We start from the raw sequence: 24,572 nt of genomic DNA, 5'->3' as shown, positions 1-24,572 counted from the left end.
AGAAGTTCCTAGGCAAAATCCTGTCCTAGTTTTACTGAGGAGATAGGCCCCAGCAAACAAGTCTGGATCTGGATTTCAAAGCTCTAAGTCTATAGATGTTGTTCATAACTGGGGGTTTGGTTCATTTCTAGAGACCAGCCAGCTGGGAAGTTCAAATCCAGATTCTGAAACTGCAATCCCCTCCAAAGCTCAGGGACAGAGGGACATTGGATCTGGGATTTTGGCTCAAACCCATCTCCCATTTCACCCATAAAACCCTATTGCCTTCAACTGGATTGCACAGGTGCATATGATGAATTTGGCCTGCTGTACAATTGTACATCATAATCCCGACACCAAAAAAGTAAGCAAGGTCACAGGCAGAGAAAAGGGGGACTTAAAACTGCCATTAAATGTCAAAGAAATAATCTGTCCTGATGTCAAGAACAGTGCCTCCAGGTATGTCCTGTGTGACCTTATTAATAGCTAACTAATTTGAATCCCTTTCTTCCAAGTCTAGCCCTGGAATGGGGGAATTTATGGAAGATGAGTTGGATCACAATGTACTTTGCTTGTGTCCTTGATTCATAACATTGGCTAGGAATCCACTTGTATAATGCCACAGTGGCAGCATTCAGTGTCAAAGGTAGGTTTTAGTATTTGTGACACTGGTCCTCATTCATCACTGAGGAGCAAATGAAAATATGCTAACGAGCAACATACTCCATAACCCTGGAGCTAATTATGCATCTTTCTTCTGAAAATGAGTGGAAAACATGAGCTTGGAAGACATCCTTGGAGCAATTAAAACATGCACTGTCAACATGTCACAAATACTGTGTTTTTACAGCTGAAATGAAAACACAAAGTGCCATCTGCTCAAACTGCAGAATAATTAGCACATCATAGCACACATCCATGACATGTACCTGTCAACAGTCATCAGCATAGTAATGACATTTTTCATTCTGAATAGCAATCGCTTTTTTTTTCCTTTGAAGGCAGTTTGTGGTACCGTTATTTAAAAAAATGCACACAAATAAGTCCTCTATGAAACAAGATTTCATTCTACTAAGTTAGCATTCCAGCTGAATTGGTTCATCCATTTTGTAGCAGAGCTCTAATCCCATGCCCAAGAGGAGGAAAGTCTTGTCCATGGGAAGTTGTTTTTAAAGAGGTATATGTACTATTTTGAATGGAGTACCGGTGAAAGATGCCTTATTGGCACCCCTGGGCACTGGTGGGAGCCAGATCCTCAGCTGAGGATTGACTTTAGTGGAGATACTCTGATTTACACTACCAGATCTGGCCTGCTCATTGCCTTCCCCCTCACTACCTCACCAGCATGAGTGGGAGTTCTTTTGGAAGAGAAGGTATTTAGGCTGGTAGGGGCAGTGTGCTGAGAGAGAAGCTGAGCCCTGATTAGGGGGTGGGGCTTCTCTGACTAGGGGTCCTATAAAGGTAGCCAGCCAGTCACGCAGCAGCACAGGAGCCAGCAAACAGAGCTGTAAGCAGGGGAGTTTGGGCGGGAAGACTAAAAGAGGCAGGCAGAGGATCAGACAAGCTAGTGAAGGGAGTGTGTGGTGGTCTGGCAGTGTTTTGGTGCTTGTTGGGGGTTTGTTTTGCTGTGGGTGGTGGTGTTTTGGTTTGGTTTGGGTTTCCCGGACTAACAGGATATAGGTGGGAAGGTGATGACAGATACAGAGGCAGCAGTGGGAGTGACCCAAGCAGTGGAGGACGCAATGAAGATGACTGGATGTAGAAGCTTTGGCATGTACATGATCCCGGAGGAGGTACCTGAAAAGAGTTTTGTCTGCATGAAGTGCCGTCTGATAGAGCTGATGGAAGAAAAGATCCGACGTGTGGAGATGCAGATGGAAACTCTGGTTGAGTTTAGAAGGGGGTTCGAGCAGATGATGGAGCAAAGACATGAGGAGGTTGAAGGGAAAAGCTCATCCTTGCAGATGGAAGGAGGACCGAAGAACTCTGAGGGGAGACTGCTGGGTTAGGAAAGTGGACAGTGGAAGCATGTGACTAAGAGAACCAGGCAGAGGAAAAGATAGGCTAGTGACGGAGAAATAGAGCTCAGGAACAGGTTTATGGAGTTGGAAAATGAAGAAGGGGCACAACAGGTGGTCACTGAAGGTGAAAGGGCAAAGAAGAAGAGAAGAGCAGCTAGTCCTATAGTGGGGTGGGGGGGGCAAACTTTTTGACCCGAGGGCCACATTGGGGTGCAAAACTGTATGGGGGGCTGGGTAGGGAAGGGTGTGCCCCCCAAACAACCTGGCCCGGTGCCCTATTTATCCCCTCCTACTTCCTGCCGCTGACTGCCCCCCTCAGAACCCTTGTCCCATCCAACCCCCCTGCTCCTTGTCCCCTGGACTGCCCCTCCTGGGACCCCCCTGCCACAAACTACCCCCCCCCAGGATCCCACCCCCATCCAACCCCCCCTGCTCCCTGTCCCTTGACTGCCCTGACCCCTATCCACACCCCCGCCCCCTGACAGGCCCCCCGGGACCAATGTTCCCTCTAATTTTGGACAGGCCGTGTGCACAAAAAATTTCTTCTGTGCAAATTTATTGTGCTTCTGTGCAAATTTTTGTGCACGCGGTGTTTCGCTGTGTGCACGGGGTTTAGGATCTGTGTGCATGCGCACAGCTTAGAGGGAACAGTGCCCGGGACTCGCATGCCCTATCCAACCCCCCTCACTCCCTGTCCCCTGACTGCCCCCCGGGACCTCCAACCTCCCCCCCACGCGCCACCACCACCCCCTTACCATGCCACTCAGAGCAGCAGGAGCTCACAGCCTCGCTGCCCTCATGGCGGCATAGCTGCAGGGGGGAGGGGGGGGAACAGGAGGGGAGGGGCTGGGGACTAGCCTCCCAGGCCAGGAGCTCAGGGGCCAGGCAGGACAGTCCCGCAGGCCGTAGTTTTCCCACCTCTGTCCTATAGGAAGAGGGGAAGAGTCAATGGAGATAACAACACCAAATATGAGCCCCAGGAGGATATGGGATGGGTTGCAGAGGTTTGCAAAGGACAATAGGAATGGAGAGGACTTGCAGCCAGAGGGAATAGGGGATAGACCAGAGAATCGCACCATCACCAGGAAAAGGCAGGTCTACATGACTGGGGACTCCTTACTGAGAAGAATAGACAGGCTTGTAACCAGAGCTGATCCAGAGAACGGAAGGGTGTGCTGTTTGCCAGATACTAAGATACAGGATGTGGACCTGAGGCTGAAGAGGATCCTAACAGGAGTGGGAAAGAGTCCACTGATTGTCCTTCATGTGGGAACAAATGATATGGCTAGATTCTTGCTGCAATGTATCAAGGGAGACCAGAGGTGAAAGTAAGGCGGTATGCCCCAGTACGGAGTACTGGCAAGAGCCGATGCGCGGTACCAGGACCAACTTTCCCAGACTGCAATTTAAAGCCCTGGGGTAGCGGTGTTGGGGCTCTGGCGGGGATTTAAAAGTCCCGGAGCTCCAGCTGCTGCTACCGCCCCAGCCCTTTAAATCCCCAGCGGAGCCCAGCTGCCGAAGCCCTAGGGTAGCGGTGGTGGGGCTCCAAAGAGGATTTAAAGGGCCAGGGTGGTAGCGGCAGCTGGAGCCCCGGGGCCCTTTAAATCGCTGCCAAAGCCTGGCTGCCGCTACCCCAGGGCTCGGGCAGCAAGGCTCAGGTGGGGATTTAAAGGGCTTGGGGCTCCGGCAGCCGCTACCATAGCGAGCCGCAGGCCCTTTAAAGCTCTGCCAGAGCCTAGAGCTCTAGGGTAGCAGTGGCAGCCGGGAGTCCCCAGGGCTCCTCAGTGATTTAAAGGGCCTGGGGCTCCACTGCGGTAGTGGCAGCTGGAAACCCGGGTCCTTTAAATCTTGATTTGAAGGGCCCGGGGATTTAAGGTCATGCCTCTTCCAGTTGAGGCCACGCCCCCTGCTCAGGACTCTGGCGTACCGGTAAGTCCTTTAACTTACTTTTACCCCTGAGGGAGACTATGCCAGACTGGGGGAAGATGCTTAAGGAAATCGAGGCTCAGGTGATCTTCACTAGGATTCTGCCTGTTCCTAGAGAAGGGCAACAAAGGTGTGACAAAATTGTGGTGATCAACAGATGGCTCAGGCAGTGGTACTATAAGGAGGGCTTTGGGATGTATGGCCACTGGGAGGCATTCATGGACAGAGGACTGTTCTCTCAGGATGGACTTCACCTGAGTAGGGAGGGAAATACACTTCTAGGATGGAGGCTGGCACAACTGATTAAGAGAGCTTTAAACTAGGAGTTTGGGAGATGTCTAGGTAATCTCCACACCGGATTTTAACATTGAGAGGGAAGAAAATGAAGTAAGAGAGGATATAGCCGTGGGTAGGAGAATGGACATAAGGAGGAAGAGTAGTGTAGATACCAGTCTAATAGGTGATACTGGCAGTAGAATGTCTGTGCCTAATCAGGTAAAGAATGTGAGAGACGCCAAACAGCAAAAGCTGATGTTTGTACACTAATGCAAGGAGCCTAGGTAATAAAATGGAGAAACTAGAGCTACTGGTGCAGGAAGTGAAACCAGATCTTATAGTGATAACAGAAACATGGTGGAACAGTAGTCATGACTGGAGTACAGGTATTGAAGAGTGCTGTTTAGGAAAGACAGAAATAAAGGTAAAGGTGGTGGAGTAGCATTGTATATCAATGATGAGGTAGACTGTAAAGAAATAAGAAGTGATGGAGTGGATAAGACAGAGTCTGTCTGGGCAAAAATCACATTGGGGAAGAAAGCTACAAGAGCCTCCCCTGGGATAGTGCTTGGGGTGTGCTATAGACCGCCGGGATCAGATTTGGATAAGGATAGAGACCTCTTTAATGTTTTTAATGAAGTAAATACTAATGGGAATTGTGTGATCATGGGAGACTTTAACTTCCCAGATATAGACTGGAGGACAAGCCCTACTAATAATAATAGGGCTCAGATTTTCCTGGATGCGATAGTTGATGGATTCCTTCACCAAGTAGTTGCTGAACCAAGAAGAGGGGATGCCATTTTAGATTGGGTTTTGGTGAGTAGTGAGGACCTCATAGAAGAAATGGTTGTAGGGGACAACTTTGGTTCGAGCTCAGAAGGAACACTGCAAGGAAACTTAACCTTTTTGATATTTCCAGTCTCATTATTATTGATGCATGATGTCCAGATAATTTGTATAAAGATCCAAATATTGTTGTGCTTATTGGAACTGAGGCCAAACATCCAAATGCTCACCAGCACTGATGATAGTGTTATGCAGGGGACTGAGCATCACACAACTCAAAGCAGTTGGGCATGACAGCTGCCTTTCATTCAGGCTAAAAGAGGGAACAGTTAGATGCCCCTTTGTTTAGTGATAGCTGAAACAATGTAAAATCACCACCCAAGGATGAGACCACATGCAAGCCTGGGTCATGAGGTCCATAGAGTTTCCTGGGGGACTGATAACAAACAGGGGCACAGGATTGATTGGATTGCAGCTATGAGTGTCTGGGGGTGGGAGAGAAGCACCAGACATACTATAGAAGGCAACAAGAAAGCCAACCCACAGACAGAGAAGCACTGGTAGGGTGACCCTGAGACAAGCTAAGAGAAAGAGGTAAAGCATTGGCTGGAAGGAGGATTGTGGCTGTGAGCAAAGAAACTGTCTCCTGCTGTGTTCAGGCAACCAGGAATTTGTACATTCTTGATAAATTAACAGGATTGTGTCAAAGAAATACCAGATTGCATCATCTGTGTCTCCTCCTAACACACAACCCCCTGAAAATTAGCTAGCCATTTGGGTCAAAAGGAGCAAGAATAGGTTACTGTCTGGCATGTCCTTCAACATGTTCAGGACTTGGACGGGGACTTTGAAAGGGTGCTAAGGGCACCAGTGAACACCTCTAATTGGATTTCAATGAGATTTGAACACCTGACTCCCTTAGGCCCCTTCAAAAATCTCAAACTTAATAACTGCCAATTAATCCTCTGAGATCCACAGTGGGTGAGGTAATATCTTTACTGGACTAACTTCTGATGGCAAAAGAAACAGGCTTTCGAATTCACACAGAGCTCTTCTCTTAATCCTCAACACAGCCAAAATTGAGGGGTTGTTGTTTTTTTAAAAGGGCAATGGCTCACATCACTGACTCAGCAGGATAACTTGCTGCCTTTGAATTAAGATACATAAAGAGAAACACACTGCAATCACAGTTTAGTCACAGGAATATTGGTTTAAGTATTTAAAAGAACTTTTTGAGAAGAGCAGTGGAGACAGTGAGTGACAAGCTAAGAACTCACATCTGCTAGCAAATTCTTACTTGTGTATAACAGATTCCTTATTGCACTTCTGAGTAGAACTGTGTGAATAATCGATTTCTCAGTTTACTGGCAATTCCTTAAAAAAAAAAAAAAATCATGTTTGGTCAAACCGAAAACAAAATTTTTTGAATACTTGGAAAATTAAAAGTCAAAATAAAAAATTTGTTTCAGGTCAAAACAGATGTTTCATTGATTCAAACTACTAGCTTGTTTCAATTTCAGCCATTTTTACAGGTTTTTATTTTTAAAAAAATACAATTAAAGAAAATTTTGAAGCAAAAAGTTGTTTAAACAAAAAATGGAAACATTTAATTTTGAAAATGTCAAAATGAAACATTTAAACTTTTTTGGAAATGTTGTTGTTCCCCCTCCCTAACACACACAATTTGGAAAACAATACAAATTTGTAAAACAGTTCTGTCACTGAATCTGTGTTTTTCACTGGTTCCAGAGTTCTTCTGCATCTGTTTCAGAGCCCCAAGAATCCTTTTAATTTTTCCCTATAAAGAGAAGCTGTCAGAGGACAGACCTCCATTTACAGCCTATTATCATCATTTAGACCCTGCTTCAGGAAAGCTCTTACACACATACTCAAAAAGAAAAGGAGGACTTGTGGCACCTTAGAGACTAACAAATTTATTAGAGCATAAGCTTTCGTGAGCTACAGCTCACTTCATCAGATTCATTGATATGCATCCGATGAAGTGAGCTGTAGCTCACGAAAGCTTATGCTCTAATAGATTTATTAGTCTCTAAGGTGCCCCAAGTACTCCTTTTCTTTTTGCAGATACAGACTAACACGGCTGCTATTCTGAAACACATACTCAAAGTTAGGCATGTACTTAAATGCTTTGCTAGATAGGGATGGACTTAATCATGTGCCTAGGCACTTTCCCGAATCAGGGCTTTAATCCAAAGGACTGATGTGGAGTAATACAAGATGCTCCCTTTCCCACTAAGATTTGCAAGAAGCTGCACTAGTAAAAATCTCTCTCTTATATGGCAATGCAGAACCACTACTAGGTCATACACTAGTAGTCAAATTCTGCCTTCTCTTATTTTGAAATCAGTGGGGTTACACAAGGACCAATTTTTGCCGGCTATACCTTGGTACATGTTCTCCATTTGTTGCCAGATTGTTTAGAATCACACTCACTTATTCTGATTTCTGAAAAGGCACATATTGAAAAATGTAAGCACCTGTACAAATAATATGCAAAAATATATTTAACTCCAATCGGCCCAATGCCCACATTATAACCCTCTTGGCACACCAAGTGCTTCCTTTGAACAACGGAAAACTATATCTTTGCCAGATAAAAGTCTTTCAATTTTCTGAGACCTAATTTTTGTTTCTTTTCTAATATTCTCTTGCTTCTTTTTCCTGTTGGAGTAACACTTACAGAAAAGGGGGGGATCTGGAGAGAAAATTAAACAACAGATGGGTCCGACACAGCCTGAGGAGAAACCAGCCCAGTCCAGCAAGATGTCTATAGTATGCTCAGTGGTCACTAAAGCTCATGATTTCCAACATCAATTGCCCTCTAGCATCTATTATTCTCCTTTTGTCACCTCTATAATTTAGGTGGATTACCAGGATAGATATGTGGAAGGACTTTTGCACAAATACAGCTGCATAAAAGGGGAGCTATACAACTATCTTGGCTATATGGTCTTACTCTGCTTGGACTTCAAACAATATTAGCCCCCTCCTCGTTGGCTGGTAAAATGTAACAGGAAAAAACCAATTCTACAGAATAGACTGTGTGGCATGAATCTGTCTTTACACAATCCCAGTTTTTGTATGCCAATATGGGTAATCTAAATGATGATGTCATTGGTGGAGAATATCTATTTGTGTAATAACACACTCTCCATGATTGTACAGAGTGGTCCATTCAGTTGCTGCACAATATTAGACTGGGCCCTAAATCACCTGCAAGAGTAACTTAACCTCTGTTTAGAGAGGGATTCTTTATTAAAATGAAGTACCTTGTTCCAAAATGTTTCAGTCACTAGATAGTTTTAGAAAACAGAATGTTTTGTCTATATTCCATGTTGTACTGGTTTAACTAAGGTGTGATTTTAAAACGATTTAGTTCAGCTAACCCCAAACTCCCCTGTGGGCCCTCAGTTCAATTTAAACCTGATGTATTGACTTGGCTGAACACAAACACTGCTCCCTGAGAATTAAAATTGGCTCAGTAAGGGTGAGCTAAGACACAGGCTCAGCTGCGGTACAACAAGGCTGATGGTGAGCTGGGGCAGTTGAAGCAGTCCCAAGGAGGAGGGCTGTGAAGTCACAGTACTGAGGTCAGAAAGAGTTGAGCTCAGGGACAGGGGCTAGGAAGAGACCTGAGGGGATTGGGGGGGTCTCTCCAGAGAAGACATGGAGTGTAGAGTGGGCCCAGCAGAGCTCCCCTGATCAGACAAGAAAGACACAGAGCTTGAAGCCCAGGCAGAGGAAGGAAGGATTTGAGCCTGGAAGGGCTAAAGGAACTGTGAATATATTTTGTAAGCACTTAATGAATTAGACCCCAAAAGGGTGGAATAATATATTATAAACTCCTGGCTGTGAAGGAGTTAATTAGAGAACCAAGATAGGTGAGATGGGGTCACTGCAGTGTCATGCCAGGGTGCATGCTTGTCTGGGCCATACCCTGCAACGGTTTTCATGATCTCCCCAAATAATAGTCAAAAACCACCAAGGTTTTATTAAAAAGAAAGCAAGTTAGATTAAAACAAAAGAAATGAAACATATAACATATCTAGTCTTAAACTCTGCAAGGCAGATCTGTACCTTCCATGTTGTTGCTAGAAAATGAGTAATATCGTTCATTTCTAGAGTGTCTTTTCTTTCCTCTGATTCTTGGGAGGTAACATGCAATGACACAGCCTCCGTTTTTTCAATTGTCATAAATCAACTTCTGTGCTACCCTCACTCTCCACACGCCCTTTACTCTTTACCGGATACTTTGATTTGCCCACACCACGACCTCACCCTCAATGGTACACCTCTACCCCGATATAACATGACCCGATAGAACACGAATTTGGATATAACGCGGTAAAGCAGTGCTCTGCAGGGGCGGGGCTGTGAGCTCCGGCGGATCAGCATGTCTGGCTCCGACACGCTGCTCTGAGTGGCGTGTTAAGCGTGCTGGGCCGGGGCTGAGGGGTTGGATAAGGGGCAGAGGGTCTCGGGTGGGGCGGGCAGGGGACAGGGAGCAGGTGGGGTTGGATGGTTAGGAGGTTCTGGGGGTGGGGTGGTCAGGGGACGTTGGATAGCGCGTGGGAATCCCGGGGGGCCTGTCACGGGGCAGAGGTGTGGACAGGGGTCGGGTCAGTCAGGGGACAGGGAGCAGGGGGGTTGGGTAGGGGGTGGGATACCGGGGGTGATTAGGGATGGGGGGGTCTCTGGAGAGGCGGTCAGGGGACAAGGAGCAGGGGGGCTTAGATAGGGCGTGGGGTCTTGGGAGGGGTGGTTAGCGGCAGGGAGCCTCCAGAGGGGGTAGTCAGGGGACAAGGAGCCAGGGGGGTTGGATGGGTGGGGGGTTCTGAGGGGTCAGTCGGGGGGGGGAAGTGACTATTAATAACGGAAATGCTCAAGGCCAAAGCAAGTTCGATGTAACGCGGTTTCACCTATAACGCAGTAAGATTTTTTGGCTCCCGAGGACCACGTTATATTGGGGTAGAGGTGTATTTAGATAGAGAAGAAAGTCTGGTGACTGCGTTCCTGGTATGTAACACAGATCCATTCAGGATTTTAATCTTTGTTCTGGATATACGGTTTTAACTCCAATTTCCTATATCATCTTTACAATTTAAAAGGTGTGAAAACACACACACTCTCTCTCTCTCTCTCTTCCCTGCCTACCTTTGCATCTCGTGTCCTTGTTCTAGCCCAACCACTACGCTTTTACATGCTGGTGATCTGGAGGTGCTCTCCTGAAGCCAGCTGCTGTCTGTCTTCCATCTGAGCTTAAAGAACACAGAGCTCACATTTTTTCCTTGTTCTTTTTTAATATTATTTTGCACTACCACAAATATAAACTGACAGACTAATGCCAATCTGTCACACATTAAAAATAAGCACATTTAACCAGGTTAACAACATTCTGGCATTCCCTAACTGCAGTAAAAAGCCAGGGGAGGCAGCTATGGGGGAAGAAGTGTTCGTGGCAGTCCCCTTTGTGGAGTTTCTCCCACATTGCTCCTTCGCAAGGGGAGGCTTTTCCCATCCCCACCCCTCAAACAACTTCCCTCACGGCCCTCCTCCTAGACTCTGTGCTGGTAACTCAAGCCAGTTGTAGCCCTCAACAATTCCCAAGTTCAGGCCTCAAACCCTTAGCCACCCAGGGCAGAGTCATTCATGTGAAAACCCTTGTGCCAAGCAAGATTCCCTCCTTGTGGCACAGTGTGGCGCTGCAGGTATACTGTACTCTGCTCCCTCTGTCTGCCTCTTGTAAGAAGCTACTCCCAGGCCAGAACACTTGGAACTGAGATTGTCTCTGCGGGTACTTCTACACAGGGATAAAATACCCGTGGCATGGCCGCAGGCAGCCAAGGTCTGCTGATTCAGGTTCATGGGGGCTAAGAGTCCCTGTGTAGACATTTGGGTTTGGGATTGTGAGTTACTTTTGGCAGACTCCCAGAGCTCAAGTCTAGTGGGGCTGAGTCTACACTGCAAAGCAATAGAGCTTGAACCCTGGGTCCTGGCTTGACTCAAGCTCTGACCCCCACACACTCCGTAGGGTCCTGTGACTGAGCCTTGGGACAGCATGATCTGTGTGTAAACGGAAGAGAGGTTAGGTTTGAGCCCGAGTTCAAACCCTGGGCTTACACTGCAATGTAGACATACCCAGACTATAGGACCCTGTGAGGTGGGAGCGTCCCAGAGCTCAGGCTGCACCACAATTAAACAGTCCCTTAGCCTGATGACCCTGACTCAGCTGACATGGCCCAGCCGCAGGTTTCTAACTGCTGTGTAGATGTACCCTAAGCATCTTACAGTACATCAGATTAGTCCTCAGCCCCTCAAGCCAACCCTTGTTCCCCTTGATGTGGGGTTCCCACAGCCCACCTGCTAAAGTCTGTGCTGGTAACTCACATAGGCTTCACCTCCTCCAGTCAAATCTCACAGCCCTCCTCCTAGAGTCTGTACTGGTAACTCAAGCCAGTTGTAGCCCTCAAGCAGTTCCCTCCCCACCTCCCTTTTGGGTTGCTGGAGGCTTCTCTTTTACTGCTAGGCCTGGGACTGATTTAGCCATAAGACCTACCTGTCACACAGCTGCAATGACTTTTCCCACCTGGGAAGGAGAGCTGAGGGAAGCTCATGTAGGGCTGGACCTATTACTCTTAAAGGGGCCAGTCATCCTGTGATTGCTCCGTACATCTGGGAAATTGCTGCCTTCCCACCCCCCATTACTTCACAACAAAGCTCCAAAGGAGTCACATTCTCCCAGCGCCTCCCCTGTCAGTGGCTGCCCCATGGGAGGGTTGCCACCTGACCAAGTTTTCCCAGCATTGTCCCCTTTTTTGAGGTAGCTGTCCTGGGCAATCTCTAAGGGCTCTCAGTGCACTCTGCCAGCTATCCAGTTTTATGGGCTCCGGATCATCCTGGATGTCCCACCTTTTTGTGCCGCGGAGTTGGCAACCCTAGCCCCATGCCCCCTTAAAGAAGAGCTGGCTACAACACAGGGATCTCTGCAGGAAGAGTAGTATCGCTCCATTAATAGAACTGCATAGACACAGAAGAACTGGGTAAAGAATGGGGGAAAAGATAGATTTGTTGAACATCATACTTGATAAATGAATTGGATGGATACATTTAAATTATTCACCCAGCTCTCTAAAAATATGCCATGAATAATATAATCCAAGTGTGACATTCTTTGAATACAACTATTTGATGAAAATTATTCTACCAGCTCATTATAAAGCCTGAGGAGAAAAGGCTTTGGCAGTGATAGGATGAGGTGGTGTATATTTACCTCAGCGGTTAATGATTGTTGCTGGAAGCAAACATTCTGAATTGAATTACAAATTTTTTCTTCCCAGTCCATGTACCTTGCTAGCGAGCAGTGTGAAAACAAATTTGCCAAGATTTTCAAAAATGGGTACATAAAGTTGGGCTCTTCGGTCCATATTTAGCCACCTAAATAAGTGACCTGATCTTCAAAAGTGCTGAGCACACAGAAACTTCCACTAAAGCCAGATGGAAGCTGCTGTCCTCTCTGGACTTTTTAGACCACAGCTGAAAGTTGTATGGGGCAGTGGGGAGGGAGCGAGGCCGCAGCAACAGGCCAGAGGTAACAGCCTGGGAGCTGGTTGGCACCTAAATATGGAAGAAAGAGCCACCTTTGAAAATCTCACCATTCCTTTTGGAGAAACAAGTACTAATAATTTGGAAGCTCTAACATCTGAATCATAGGTGTTAATATTCTTTTTAAATAGAGTTTAATATTGCCTTAAGGAAAAGCAACAATTATCATTTACAAAAACATTTAAATCCATGTTACGGACCTGACATCTGCTGACAGAAAAAGCAAGACCACATCTTAGAGGCAATTTTTTTAAAGCTGTAAATGTGCAGCAAGTGGTAGTTTCTGTACAAATTGTCAGAATGACCAGTATAGGTTTAGATCTAAATGTCATTTGTGGATAAGTTACTAATTTGCGGGTTATTTTTAACACTCATGAAAGTAAGCAGACTGCTGGCACTTAACATTAAAACGGTTGCAGAGCAGTTTTTAAACTAAAAGATGGGGGAAAGCCGATGGCTGCAGAAGCACACATAGATCAGACAGAGACTTCTCTTAGAGGAGAGTCTATTGATAGAGATTCTCTAGGTTTTAGTCAGGAGGAGAGGATGGAAGAGGATAAAGTATGGGCCAGATCAGACGAGAAACATTCACATAAAGAACCTGACACATCAGAAAAGGACAGACAAATAAACAGTGACAAGTTTTTAAAGTGCTTGTACACAAATGCTAGAAGTCTAAATAATAAGATGGGTGAACTAGAGTGCCTCTTGTTAAAGGAGGATATTGATATAATAGGTATCACAGAAACCTGGTGGAATGAGGACAATAAATGGAACACAATCATTCTGGGGTACAGAATATATCGGAAGGACAGAACAGGTCGTGCAGGGGGTGGGGGTGGTGGGTGGCACTATATGTGAAAGAAAATGTAGAATCAAATGAAATAAAAATCTTAAATGAATCCACATGTTCCATAGAATCTCTATGGATAGTAATTCCATGCTCTAATAAGAATATAACAGTAGGGATCTATTATCGACCACCTGACCAAGACAGTGATAGTGATGATGAAATGCTAAGGGAGATTAGAGAGGCTATCAAAATAAGGAACTTAATAATAATGGGGGATTTCAATTATCCCCATATTGATTGGGTACATGTCACCTCAGGACTAAATGCAGAGACAAAATTTCTCAATACTTTAAATGACTGCTTCTTGGAGCAGCTGGTACAGGAACCCACAAGGGGAGAGGCAACTGGTAAGTCTAACGTCAGTACCGGGCAAATTAGTTGAAACAATAGTAAAGAATAAAATTGTCAGACACATAGAAGAACATAAATTGTTGCACAAAAGTCAACATGGTTTCTGTAAAGGGAGATCATGTCTTACTAATTTATTAGAGTTCTTTGAGGGGGTCAACAAACATGGGGACAAGGGGGATCCAGTGGACATAGTGTACTTAGATTTCCAGAAAGCCTTTGACAAGGTCCCTCACCAAAGGCTCTTATGTAAATTAAATTGTCATGGGATAAGAGGGAAGATCCTTTCATGGATTGAGAACTGGTTAAAAGACAGGGAACAAAGGGTAGGAATAACTGATAAATTTTCAGAATGGAGAGGGGTAACTAATGGTGTTCCCCAAGGGTCAGTCCTAGGACCAATCCTATTCAACTTATTCATAAATGATCTGGAGAAAGGGGTAAACAGTGAGGTGGCAAAGTTTGCAGACGATACTAAACTGCTCAAGATAGTTAAGACCAAAGCAGACTGTGAAGAACTTCAAAAAGATCTCACAAAACTAAGTGATTGGGCAACAAAATGGCAAATGAAATGTAATGTGGATAAATGTAAAGTAATGCATATTGGAAAAAATAACCCCAACTATACATACAATATGATGGGGGCTAATTTAGCTACAATTAATCAGGAAAGAGATCTTGGAGTCATCGTGGATAGTTCTCTGAAGACGTCCACGCAGTGAGCAGCAGCAGTCAAAAAAGCAAACGGGATGTTAGGAATCATTAAAAAAGGGATAGAGAATAAGACAGAGAATATCTTATTGCCCTTATATAAATCCATGGTACAACCACATCTTGAATACTGCGAACAGATGTGGTCCCCTCACCTCAAAAAAGATATACTGGAATTAGAAAAGGTTCAGAAAAGGGCAACTAAAATGATTAGGGGTTTGGAACAGGTCCCATATGAGGAGAGATTAAAGAGGCTAGGAATTTTCAGCTTGGAAAAGAGGAGACTAAGAGGGGATATGATAGAGGTCTATAAAATCATGAGTGGTGTGGAGAAAGTGAATAAGGAAAAGTTATTTACTTGTTCCCATAATATAAGAACTAGGGGCCACCAAATGAAATTAATGGGCAGCAGGTTTAAAACCAATAAAAGGAAATAGTTCTTCACTCAGCGCACAGTCAACCTGTGGAACTCCTTGCCTGAGGAGGTTGTGAAGGCTAGGACTATAACAGGGTTTAAAAGAGAACTGGAAAAATTCATGGAGGTTAAGTCCATTAATGGCTATTTGCCAGGATAGGGTAGGAATGGTGTCCCTAGCCTCTGTTTGTCAGAGGGTGGAAATGGATGGCAGGAGAGAGATCACTTATGTTCTAAGGGACAGATGATGCTGGGCAGAGCCAGGAAAAATACAAATGAGAGCTGTGTAAGCTTCCCACCCACAGCTTTGTCACTGTCATCTGAATTCTGACTTTCAATACCCTCTGCTACATCACTCTTGGCCTCCCCACATCAACTCTGGCACAGCACCTCAGTCCTCTGCGCGGATTTGCAGATACTGCCAATTGTGCAATTATACTCAACTATGCAGGTGGTTTTGTAATGACCATGTTGATAAATATGCACAAAAACATGAACTGGAGAATACTAAATAACTTTTGGCTATGGAACACAGTGTATGTGGTTGTCATCATTGTTTTGGGTCTTTGTTTGTTTTGCTCGAATTACTTATAGGCCACAAGCTGACTTGAATGAAGAATTTAACTGGAAAAACCTTTAGCTCACCTATGCCACAATTCACAAAGTGCAATAAAAACCATGGGCAAAGAACCAAATGGAGTAAGAGTCTCAGAGAGTGAAGGCCAACCTCATCTAAAACCAGGCACAATTCATCATTCTTCTTTCTGTGTCACACTGTGTGGCATACATCAGTTCTCAGCATGGGTAATGTTGTTCAGCGAGTGCCTTATTTACACTGATGTTTTTAGGCTAAAAATGTTATGCACAGTTTACTCTTTTAAGCCAGCAGCAGGTACAACTTGATTACACTACATGCAGCCTAGTGTAGGTCCTGCTTAAAAGACAAAAATATAGTGCTAAAAGAATATTAAACTAACACTAGATTGTAGTATGTTACACTTTTAATTGAGTGGGTTTGTCAATGGCTCTGATGGGCTCAATTCAACGCTTAGTAAAAATCGAGGGGAGTCCTGTGAGTGACTTTAATGGGAGTGGACCTGGCCCTAACTGAATAGATTTCTATGGTTTTACATGTTGTCCTTTTAAGTTAAGAGGTGCTCTGCCATTTCAGACAGTGCCAACCGGCAATAGTGTTCTACTCAGGCAATAGCTACCTGCAACTGCCAAACTTTCAACTGACACTGTGAGCTAGATTGGGAGTGATCAAAAGCCCTTAGTATGGGGCAGCGTGTAGCTCAGATACCCGAGGGTCCTTGCTTATTCCTTGTTTTATAAGATAAGTAAACTGCCCCAGCACTATATCTGGCACTGCCTAATTTCCCTCTTCATGGGAATGTGGAGCCAATACTCTGTCCATTCCCCCCTCTTGTTTGTACACTCCTTGCCCATCTGCGTGAGTGAGACAGTAGTAGCTCTGTCAGCAGCAGCTGCTTCCCACCTCAACTCCAGAAAATGTGAGAGTCCGTACAGGGGGCTAAGAGAGGTCACAGGGCATCTGACAATTAAGCCCAAGACAGCAACCTTCTGATTACAGAAGAAAACTGTAGTGTTTTGATCTGAAAGAGGGAGGCATCCCCATCAGCAAATCTCTCTGAATACCACAATCATGTACAGGTTAGGGTTGTTCTAACAGGTCACACCAGGATGAATAAAGATAAGTGGAAGAGAATTAAACAGTAAAAATTTTAATCTCATTAGATAAAGCCTGCTGATTAAGCACTGAAACTTTACAAAATGCTGAATCTCTACATTTTTTATATGAAATTCCTTTGGAGAAATTTGGCTTGTATTCATGTAGGAGATCCAAAAATGTTAATGACTGATAAAATAAAGAGCTGGACATGAGTGGAATATAAATAGTTTAATTTATTACATTTTCTAGTATATGTCCAATGATTTCATAATAAAATGTACATTTAATTTTATATGAATTCAAAGGATTTTGTTTTGGCCTTTAATGTAGTCTTATATGATGTCTTCATAAATTATATGCCTCTTTCACCATGCACAGACCCACAAGAAAAATAATATTGGAGAGAAAAATCTGGAGAAGTACTAATGTTTTCACAGTTCAGTTGTCTTATTTAAAATATAAAAATCAGCAGCTTTGAAAATGTACACCAAAAATTATTATTTAGCACATTAATCAGTAAAGAAGGATGTATAATCTATAGCCCAGTCCTGCAAATGCTTGAGTACACATGGAACTTACTCATATACTTAAATGTCTGTCTTCAGGGAGACAATGCATTAAGTAGTTGCCCGTGTGTTTAAATGTTTGAGTTCGAGGGCCTACCTAGTATGAAACTCTACTCACTGTATTTTCTGGTCTTATGCATGTGACATCTAGAGCATTAGGAACACAAATGCTCCTAATGTTAGTGAAAAGTAGGCCCCTAATTTTTCATTCCTTATATTTTAAAAACTTGTCCTTATTTGTTTGATATGCACTGGGGGAAAAAACCTACATTTTTCTGAAAATATCTAACATACTACTCAAAAATCAAAAGACTGAAATAAATGACACAAAGGTTTATGATCAAAGTGGCCTTTTCTGGTCTTAAAAATGTATGTCTTGCTAAGCTATGGTTTCTTCACTCAGGAGTGCATCAAAAGGAGTAGCACTTCATGCAAACATTCTATTTGCTGCAATAAACTGGCCAGGGGAAAATACACATTGTTTTATATGGTATAAAGCATAAAAAAATCCTTCAGTTAAGTATATGAGTTTATAAAAATAATTTACAACACTATTGGAAGCTTCTCAATAGAAAATGGTGATATTCACCCTGTGCAGAAGCCCAGTGCACCACTTATATAGTCTGTTTTAAATATATAATTTTCTTAATGAGATATAAACAATGCACATATGGAAATGAGGACAGTTTTAGGTCTTGTCTACACAGGAAAGACTGACAGGGTGTGTTTTTTTTTCTTTATTTACTCAACTATACAAATATAACTAACCTGAAAGAGTGCATTCACACTGCTTTGTCTAAAGTGGCTTAAGCAAATTCCTTTGTGAATCACAATGCCCACGTAGCACCTGTCTGAGCAGGTGTCCCAGGGTAGAGTGTTCTGTTGCTAGGCTCAATACACTGTGGGTTGTTTATTGTTTTGGATGGTGGGATACCTATGGGAATCTACGGGATTACTGGAACATGGTAGTTGATTCCTTCCACTGTAACCCATAATTTGCTTGTTTTTCACTAGCCAATACGATTTTCAAACTGTTTCAGTTTCAAACAAGTTTTCAAACTGCTGTCAGGCAGCATGGAGGAAGCCCTGCTGAGTACAGCAATCCTGACCATCATTAATACAAACAGGGTGCTCCATATGTGTTAATTGCGTAGGCAGGTGGTGTTGGAAGAGATGAAGGATCACCACAATTGTGACACCACACAGATGCTTCTAGAGCAAGAGGATAAAACAGCAGTTACTTCAGTCCAGCTCCTCATAGCATGCACATGTGCTGGGGGCATTAACAGAGATCTTTGTTTTTGTAATTCTGCCACTGCTCCTTGGTTTTGGTGCCACACTGGCACATGTCCTGGGAATACCCCTTTCGCCTGCATTTGCTCTGCTAGCTGCTGGTAAATCTTGGCATTCTAGTGACTCCTGAAAAGATGAGACTGAATGTACTTTTCTCCCTGCAAGGCCAGGAATTCCTCAATCTCCTGATGCAACCACATGAGGGTGCAATGGACTCAGTGTCTGTGAACTTGCCCCGAACTGGAGACACACAGATGCGCTTGTGTGTCTGCCAGTATACAAAAGAGATAGGGATGTCCAATCAAGATGCAGTCAGTGCTTAAATTGGTCTGAAAGAGTGTGTGTGTGGGGGTCCATCATAACCTGGGAACAGCAGCTTTGGTAAAATGGTGCTTGAGGTGTGCCCCTCAGCAACCTAGCTCGGGTTTTTTAATTTTTCTTTTTTCCCCCCAGGTCTGCAACCCCTTAGACCACCATGTCTCCCCTCCACTCCCTCACCAAGCACATACACTTTAAATACCAGATACAGAGGAGGATAGGGCTGTGCAAATAAGTCATTTTTTAGTTTTGTGGGTGAACCGTAAAGTCAGGGGGGGAAATTGTTTCAGGTTGAATGAAATGTTTTGTTGGAGGATGTGGTCTGGGTTTTTTTCCCCAAAATTTTTAAACTAATTTTGAGGTAAAATTCAAACTGCAAAATAATCTTGAATAAAAAAAAAAAATGAAACACCTCATTCAGAAAATGTTGAAACAAAGCGTTTTGATTATTTTAGAATTTTTTTGCTCCCGACCAAAACAATTCAGCGAATTCAACATGAATTAGCAAAATGTTTCGGTTGACCCAAATCTGCATTTTTTGGACAAAAAAAGTAGTTTTGGTCCCAGTTCTAGTGGAGAGTGCACACGTAACCAGACAAGCCAATCCAGATACAAAGTAATGCAGTGTGGGATAGCAGTGGAAGGACTACCTGATGCGATACAGCTATTTCAAAACAGGGATATGTCCACACCAATCTTACAGCGGTATAACACGTTCCAAAACAGAATTATGTCACTTCCCAAGTGGGTTAATTACAGAGGGATAAGATGCAAGATAATGCCCCACAAGGTCATTTGAGTCTGGATGGAAAGCAGTTTATGCCAAATAACTAAAGATACCCCAAAAAAGCTTTCCCAGGTAGACAAGGCCTTTCTGAGATAAACATTTTCCTTTCTCAGAGGCTAGTACAAGGGGCAACTGTGGTAACAAGTAGTCATCTCTAGAGTAAATTATGAGGGATTAATTTTGGTGTTAGGATTTTTGGAAGCGAAAAAAGACTTGCTATTCTGGATATTGCTAATTATGGCTAAATGTACGTGACAGGCTATTTTGCAACTCAGAATGAAACATGAGATAAGATCACTCCTCTATACTCATACTTTACCTGCTGCTTTACTGTGATCTGATGATGATATGCAGGCTCACCGAGGAAGAGTCACCATCGTACTGTTTTATAATGCAATATATCGGAGATACCATAGAACTATCAGTACTTGTGGTAACACATTTAAATTAGGAAGCTCTTCATTTAGGGGAAAAGGGTTATTCTCAAACTGTGCCAGCAGTTCTTCCATCGCTGCCTACCAGAAAACTCTGGGTTTAGGCTGCGACATCATGGAAGCATCCTGTAGATGCCTTGCCATGCAGCAGCTTGATGTTAAATACTCCCACTGTTTTGCCGATTGCCATCCAATCATCACGATTGACTAACAACTCCCAGTGTGCTTTTCTCATTCAGTTAAGTGAACGCTTTGGTCAAGGGGGTGCCCACTGCTGCTGAGGATGATGATGACGGCTTGTTTGGAGATGTTTTCTTCTGCCTTGCACAAGTCAACCGTGGTGATGAAAGTCAGTCTCTGGCAAATGCAGCAACAATGGGGGTGATTAACCTCAGCAGCCAGACTGAAGGACATTTCCACCAGAACGCTTAGTCTCTGACAGCGTGGTGAATATCTGAGAGGAAGGAAGCAAGAATGTTTTCAGTATATTGAAATGAATCCCAAGGAGGATGGCACTCAGATATATAAGGAATAATGCTACAACAATAGCATTTCTTATTCAAAGTAGTATAGTGTAATGGCAAAGATTCATTTAACATCCTCATTGCTTCATAGTGCACACCTCTTGTCATCACCACTTTTCTTAGGGTTTTTATTTTTCTGGTCAAGAAGAAATGACTGAGGGAAAGTCACGTGGCTTTCTACCACTTTTATCTTGATATGGTAAATTAAGATATCACGTTAATTAAGATATCACGTTGATATCACGTCAAATATAATTTTGGAACCACTTCCAGCTCTGGATATTATGGATTCGGATTTACAGCACTTGTGCTGACCAGGATCTGGTGATTGGAACTCCTGCTTTAGGAAGCGTGGAGAAGATGTGGCTACCATTCCAACACATACACTGGAATTCTGTGCTATGTCTCCAGAAGTCCTGGGAAAGGGGAAGAGAATGATGGTTTTAAGCTAATTTTGTGTCTGCCTGGTTCTGGGGCTAAAATGCCAACCAGCATAACTTAGAACAGCCCTGGAGGCTGCTTTAAATTATGGCAGCATACCTTGGGGTTCCTATCGTTTGAGGTACAAGCCAGAATGGCCATGCGAATATACACTAAGGCCTCAACGTCTACTGCCCATGGCACAAAGGTTTGTCTGGGGAAGGGCCAGTACAGGGACACCTATCGTGGCCCAACATAGTACCTGCAAGGAGGAAATTCTTCCCCAGCAACTTGCCTGTTGAAGGCCAAGAATGATCTTGGCACTGGACAAGGACTCCAGGAAACCTGTGTTCCATTCCCTACTCTGACACACTTTTCCTCTGTGACCTTGGGCAAGTCACTTAACCTCTCCATGCCTCAGTTTACAATCTTCTGCTTTTGTGTGTCCCTTTCTCACACTTCTTGTCTGTCTTATCTACAAGACTACAAGCACTGTGGGGCAGGGACTATCTCTTATTATGGGTTTATATAGTGCCTAGCACATTGGGCCCCTTACATGCTACTGTAATACAAATCAAGTAATAATAATTGACTTTAATGGAGGTACCCAACCTCACATTTCAGGACCAGGCTCTTTTTAACTATATCTTTGACTGAAGGAGCTCAAACAGTTCCCCCAAAAATGAAAAATCCATGAGCACAACTCTTCCAATGTAGTTCTCTTGAATTCAAGCTGCTCTAACATGAGGCTGAAGGAAAAATATTCTTAATGCACTTTGTAAAGGTTTTCTTTCTTCCCCCCAGACAGTAGCTAAGAAACCTTTGTAGATCTAGTCTACAAAGTGAGGACTCTTGGTGCTTTCCTGAAACTTACCTTAAAAATAAAGATGTTCAAGAGTAGTTTTTGTAAAATGAAAAAATACTGAAATTGTAGAAGAAAATTAAGTTGCATGAAATCCAACAAATTATCTCAATTAGTAGTTAAGGTTTACTACACAACTGATGGTGCTGTTTTGCACACATATAATACAGGAAGGATTACAGGAAATCAAAACCACTTCTATCTAAATGGTTCAAAGCTACAGTAATTAGCTGGCATCAAAGTCATCTCTGAGGAAGAATAAACTGAGAACAGAACAGAGTAGCTGCACATTTCAGCCATGCAAATAAGATTGAAATGTCTGCAGTTAATAGAGATCTGAAAGCCTTAAAGTTCAGTAAGTTGAAGCCTTGCTGTATACAGACTGCAAACAGCTCTTTGGAGAATAGCATCAATAAATGACACACAACCTCCTCCCTCTGTAAGCAAATAAAACACTACGTACCAATAAGGAATTCAGATACATGCAAGAAACTACCTTAATGTATAGTGAAAAGAAAGAGGATATATTTAAGCTAAGGGACTAGGTTTGAAATAGGGCTCCTAATTCTCCAATGCAATATGTGCGCATCTTAATCTTCATTTTCATTTCAAGTGGACTTTGATTGCACTGCATTGTTGAAGTCAATTTGAAATGAAAATAAAGATTAAAATGTGTTAGCTTTATCTGTTTTTCCTTCTTGGTCTTGACCCCAGCTTCTATGTGTACCGGCCAGCTCTAGCTGCTGTGCAGTCTCTGCATAGCTTCTTGACTAAAGCAACCCAGCTGGGATCTATCTGAGAGTTACTGGAAATATGATTTTTCGATTGAGAGCTTGTTAGCTGTACAAGTGAAGACAAGGCTATAGATCCAATAAATGGAAAGCACTCATTAGTGAACTAGCTGAGTCATGCCAGTTTTTAAAAGGAAGATTTGCCTGAATTGTAAATACCAACATTTTTAATTACTACAATTCAGTCTCTCTTAAAACCAGGTCTCATTAAGACCCAGTTTCTGCCACCTATACTCACGCTGAGTAGCACTTGTCTCGCAAACAGTCTCATTGATTTCAAGAGCCTGTTTTGTAGAGTGAGTAAGAGAAGCAAAATCTGGCTCTAATTTATAAAAGCAAAATATTCATGCTGAATACCACTGTACTTGTCAGAAGACCGCTTGTGAAATGAGATACTACTGGAAGTCACTGAGAGTGGCAGTATCTGGTCCTAAATAAAGATGTGATACATCTGTGCAGGAAAGTGATAGTAATTTCCTTTCCTTTAGCATGTTTATAAATATATAACTTAGAAAGCATGCTGAGGTCATTCATTGTTCTATTTGTCCCAATGCACTCAGTACCTACAAAATGCCAACAAATTTTTTATTTTTTTGTGGTTGTTGGCGGCTGAATAAGAGATGAGATTAAGTAAAAGGAGCAAAAACCTTTTGACTACAAAATTATCACAACCCTCTGGAGCTTTTAATTTGCATGTTCCTCCTCAGACGATTCTCTCCCCCCCTCCTCTCCAAATAAACATGATTAGCTGAAATTACCACACCAAATTATGTCTAATCATTCTAATTCATTTTCAATTTTAGCAGCTCAGATGTCCAAAATACATTATGATTATCATTCTATCTTCACACTGCATATGCTAATGCTCCATTTGAATTCACAGGTGTGAAGACTCCCACTCAGCCGTCTACCAGGAAAAGGCCTCTGATAAAATGAGAACTTGTTTTCCTTTCTTTGAGGGTTTATAAGAACCCCATTGTAACATGATGTTACAGAGAAAGGTAAAACCTTTCCTGTGGATGCTTTGAAATCACTCGGGTATCTGCCAATCTGTTACATTCACAAAGGCTGTCATCTTGACCTACACCTTGCATTATGCTGAAAACACAACATACAAATAGCACAGACAAGTGGATGGGGCTACTTTTGCAGATCTCTGGTATTTTATAATATTACAGCTTGTAGCTAAAATACGTACTGAAGGACACAGATTCAGTCCAAGACCCACTGACAGATTCAAGAGTTAAAATGGCTTAGGGTATGTCTACACTGCAATTAGACACCTATAGCTGCTCGTGCGTAGATGTTCATGATCAGGATTCTCGGGTTTCAGAGCCCAGGCTGCAGCCCGGGCCCAAACGTCTACGCCGCAATTAAGCAGCTCCTTAGCCCGAGCCCAAGTCAGCTGGCACAGGCCAGGCACAGAGTTTTAATTGCAGCGTATGTCTAGCCTTAGAGGAAATCCTCAGCTGGTGTAAATAGGCACTCTCCAATGGAACGTCACTGATTTACACCAGCAAATGATTTTGCTCCTTTTCATGCTTCTTTATTTGGAGTCAGACACATGAACTGAGTAAAGAAAAAATCTCCGGAGAGGCAGAATTTAAGAGAAAAATCATTAAGTAGTTGCTCTCTCTCTAGAATACCACTTTATAAGCCTATTTTAGATCAACCTGAAATGTTAGCCTTGATAACCAATTAGCAGAAATAAATATCTGAAGCCTCCATATACAGATTTCTGAGAGTCAGCGTGTGAGGAGAATTCTCTACTCTCAGACAGAGGAGACACTACATCATGGCAGACCATTGACATTAAATAGTTAAAGAATTAAACATATGTGAAGAAAAACCCTGAGTCTTTATATAAAGTCAAAACTTTAGTATCTGAAACTCCTGGTCATCCAAAATTCAAATCAAAACTGTGTAGAAACCAAAATTCATTT

The 24,572-nt window shown here is 43.2% G+C and overlaps 1 protein-coding gene across 3 annotated transcripts in view; it reads right to left on the bottom strand.

Moving 5' to 3' along the window:
- Positions 1–16,665: 16,665 nt before the first annotated feature.
- TXNRD1 (thioredoxin reductase 1) overlaps positions 16,666–24,572 on the bottom strand; it is a 51,751-nt gene continuing 43,844 nt past the window's right edge. For all 3 annotated transcript variants that reach the window (XM_007066126.4, XM_027828425.3, XM_027828426.3), the window contains one exon: positions 16,666–20,486. In XM_007066126.4, the coding sequence (XP_007066188.3) occupies positions 20,424–20,486 (63 nt within the window). In that variant the 3' untranslated portion in view covers positions 16,666–20,423. The remainder of the gene's footprint in view (positions 20,487–24,572) is intronic.

Source organism: Chelonia mydas, chromosome 1 (genome assembly GCF_015237465.2).
Source record: "Chelonia mydas isolate rCheMyd1 chromosome 1, rCheMyd1.pri.v2, whole genome shotgun sequence".
Classification (NCBI taxonomy): domain Eukaryota; kingdom Metazoa; phylum Chordata; order Testudines; family Cheloniidae; genus Chelonia; species Chelonia mydas.
Note: the sequence above shows the minus strand (reverse complement) of the source record. Positions and strands in the feature narration are given on the sequence as shown.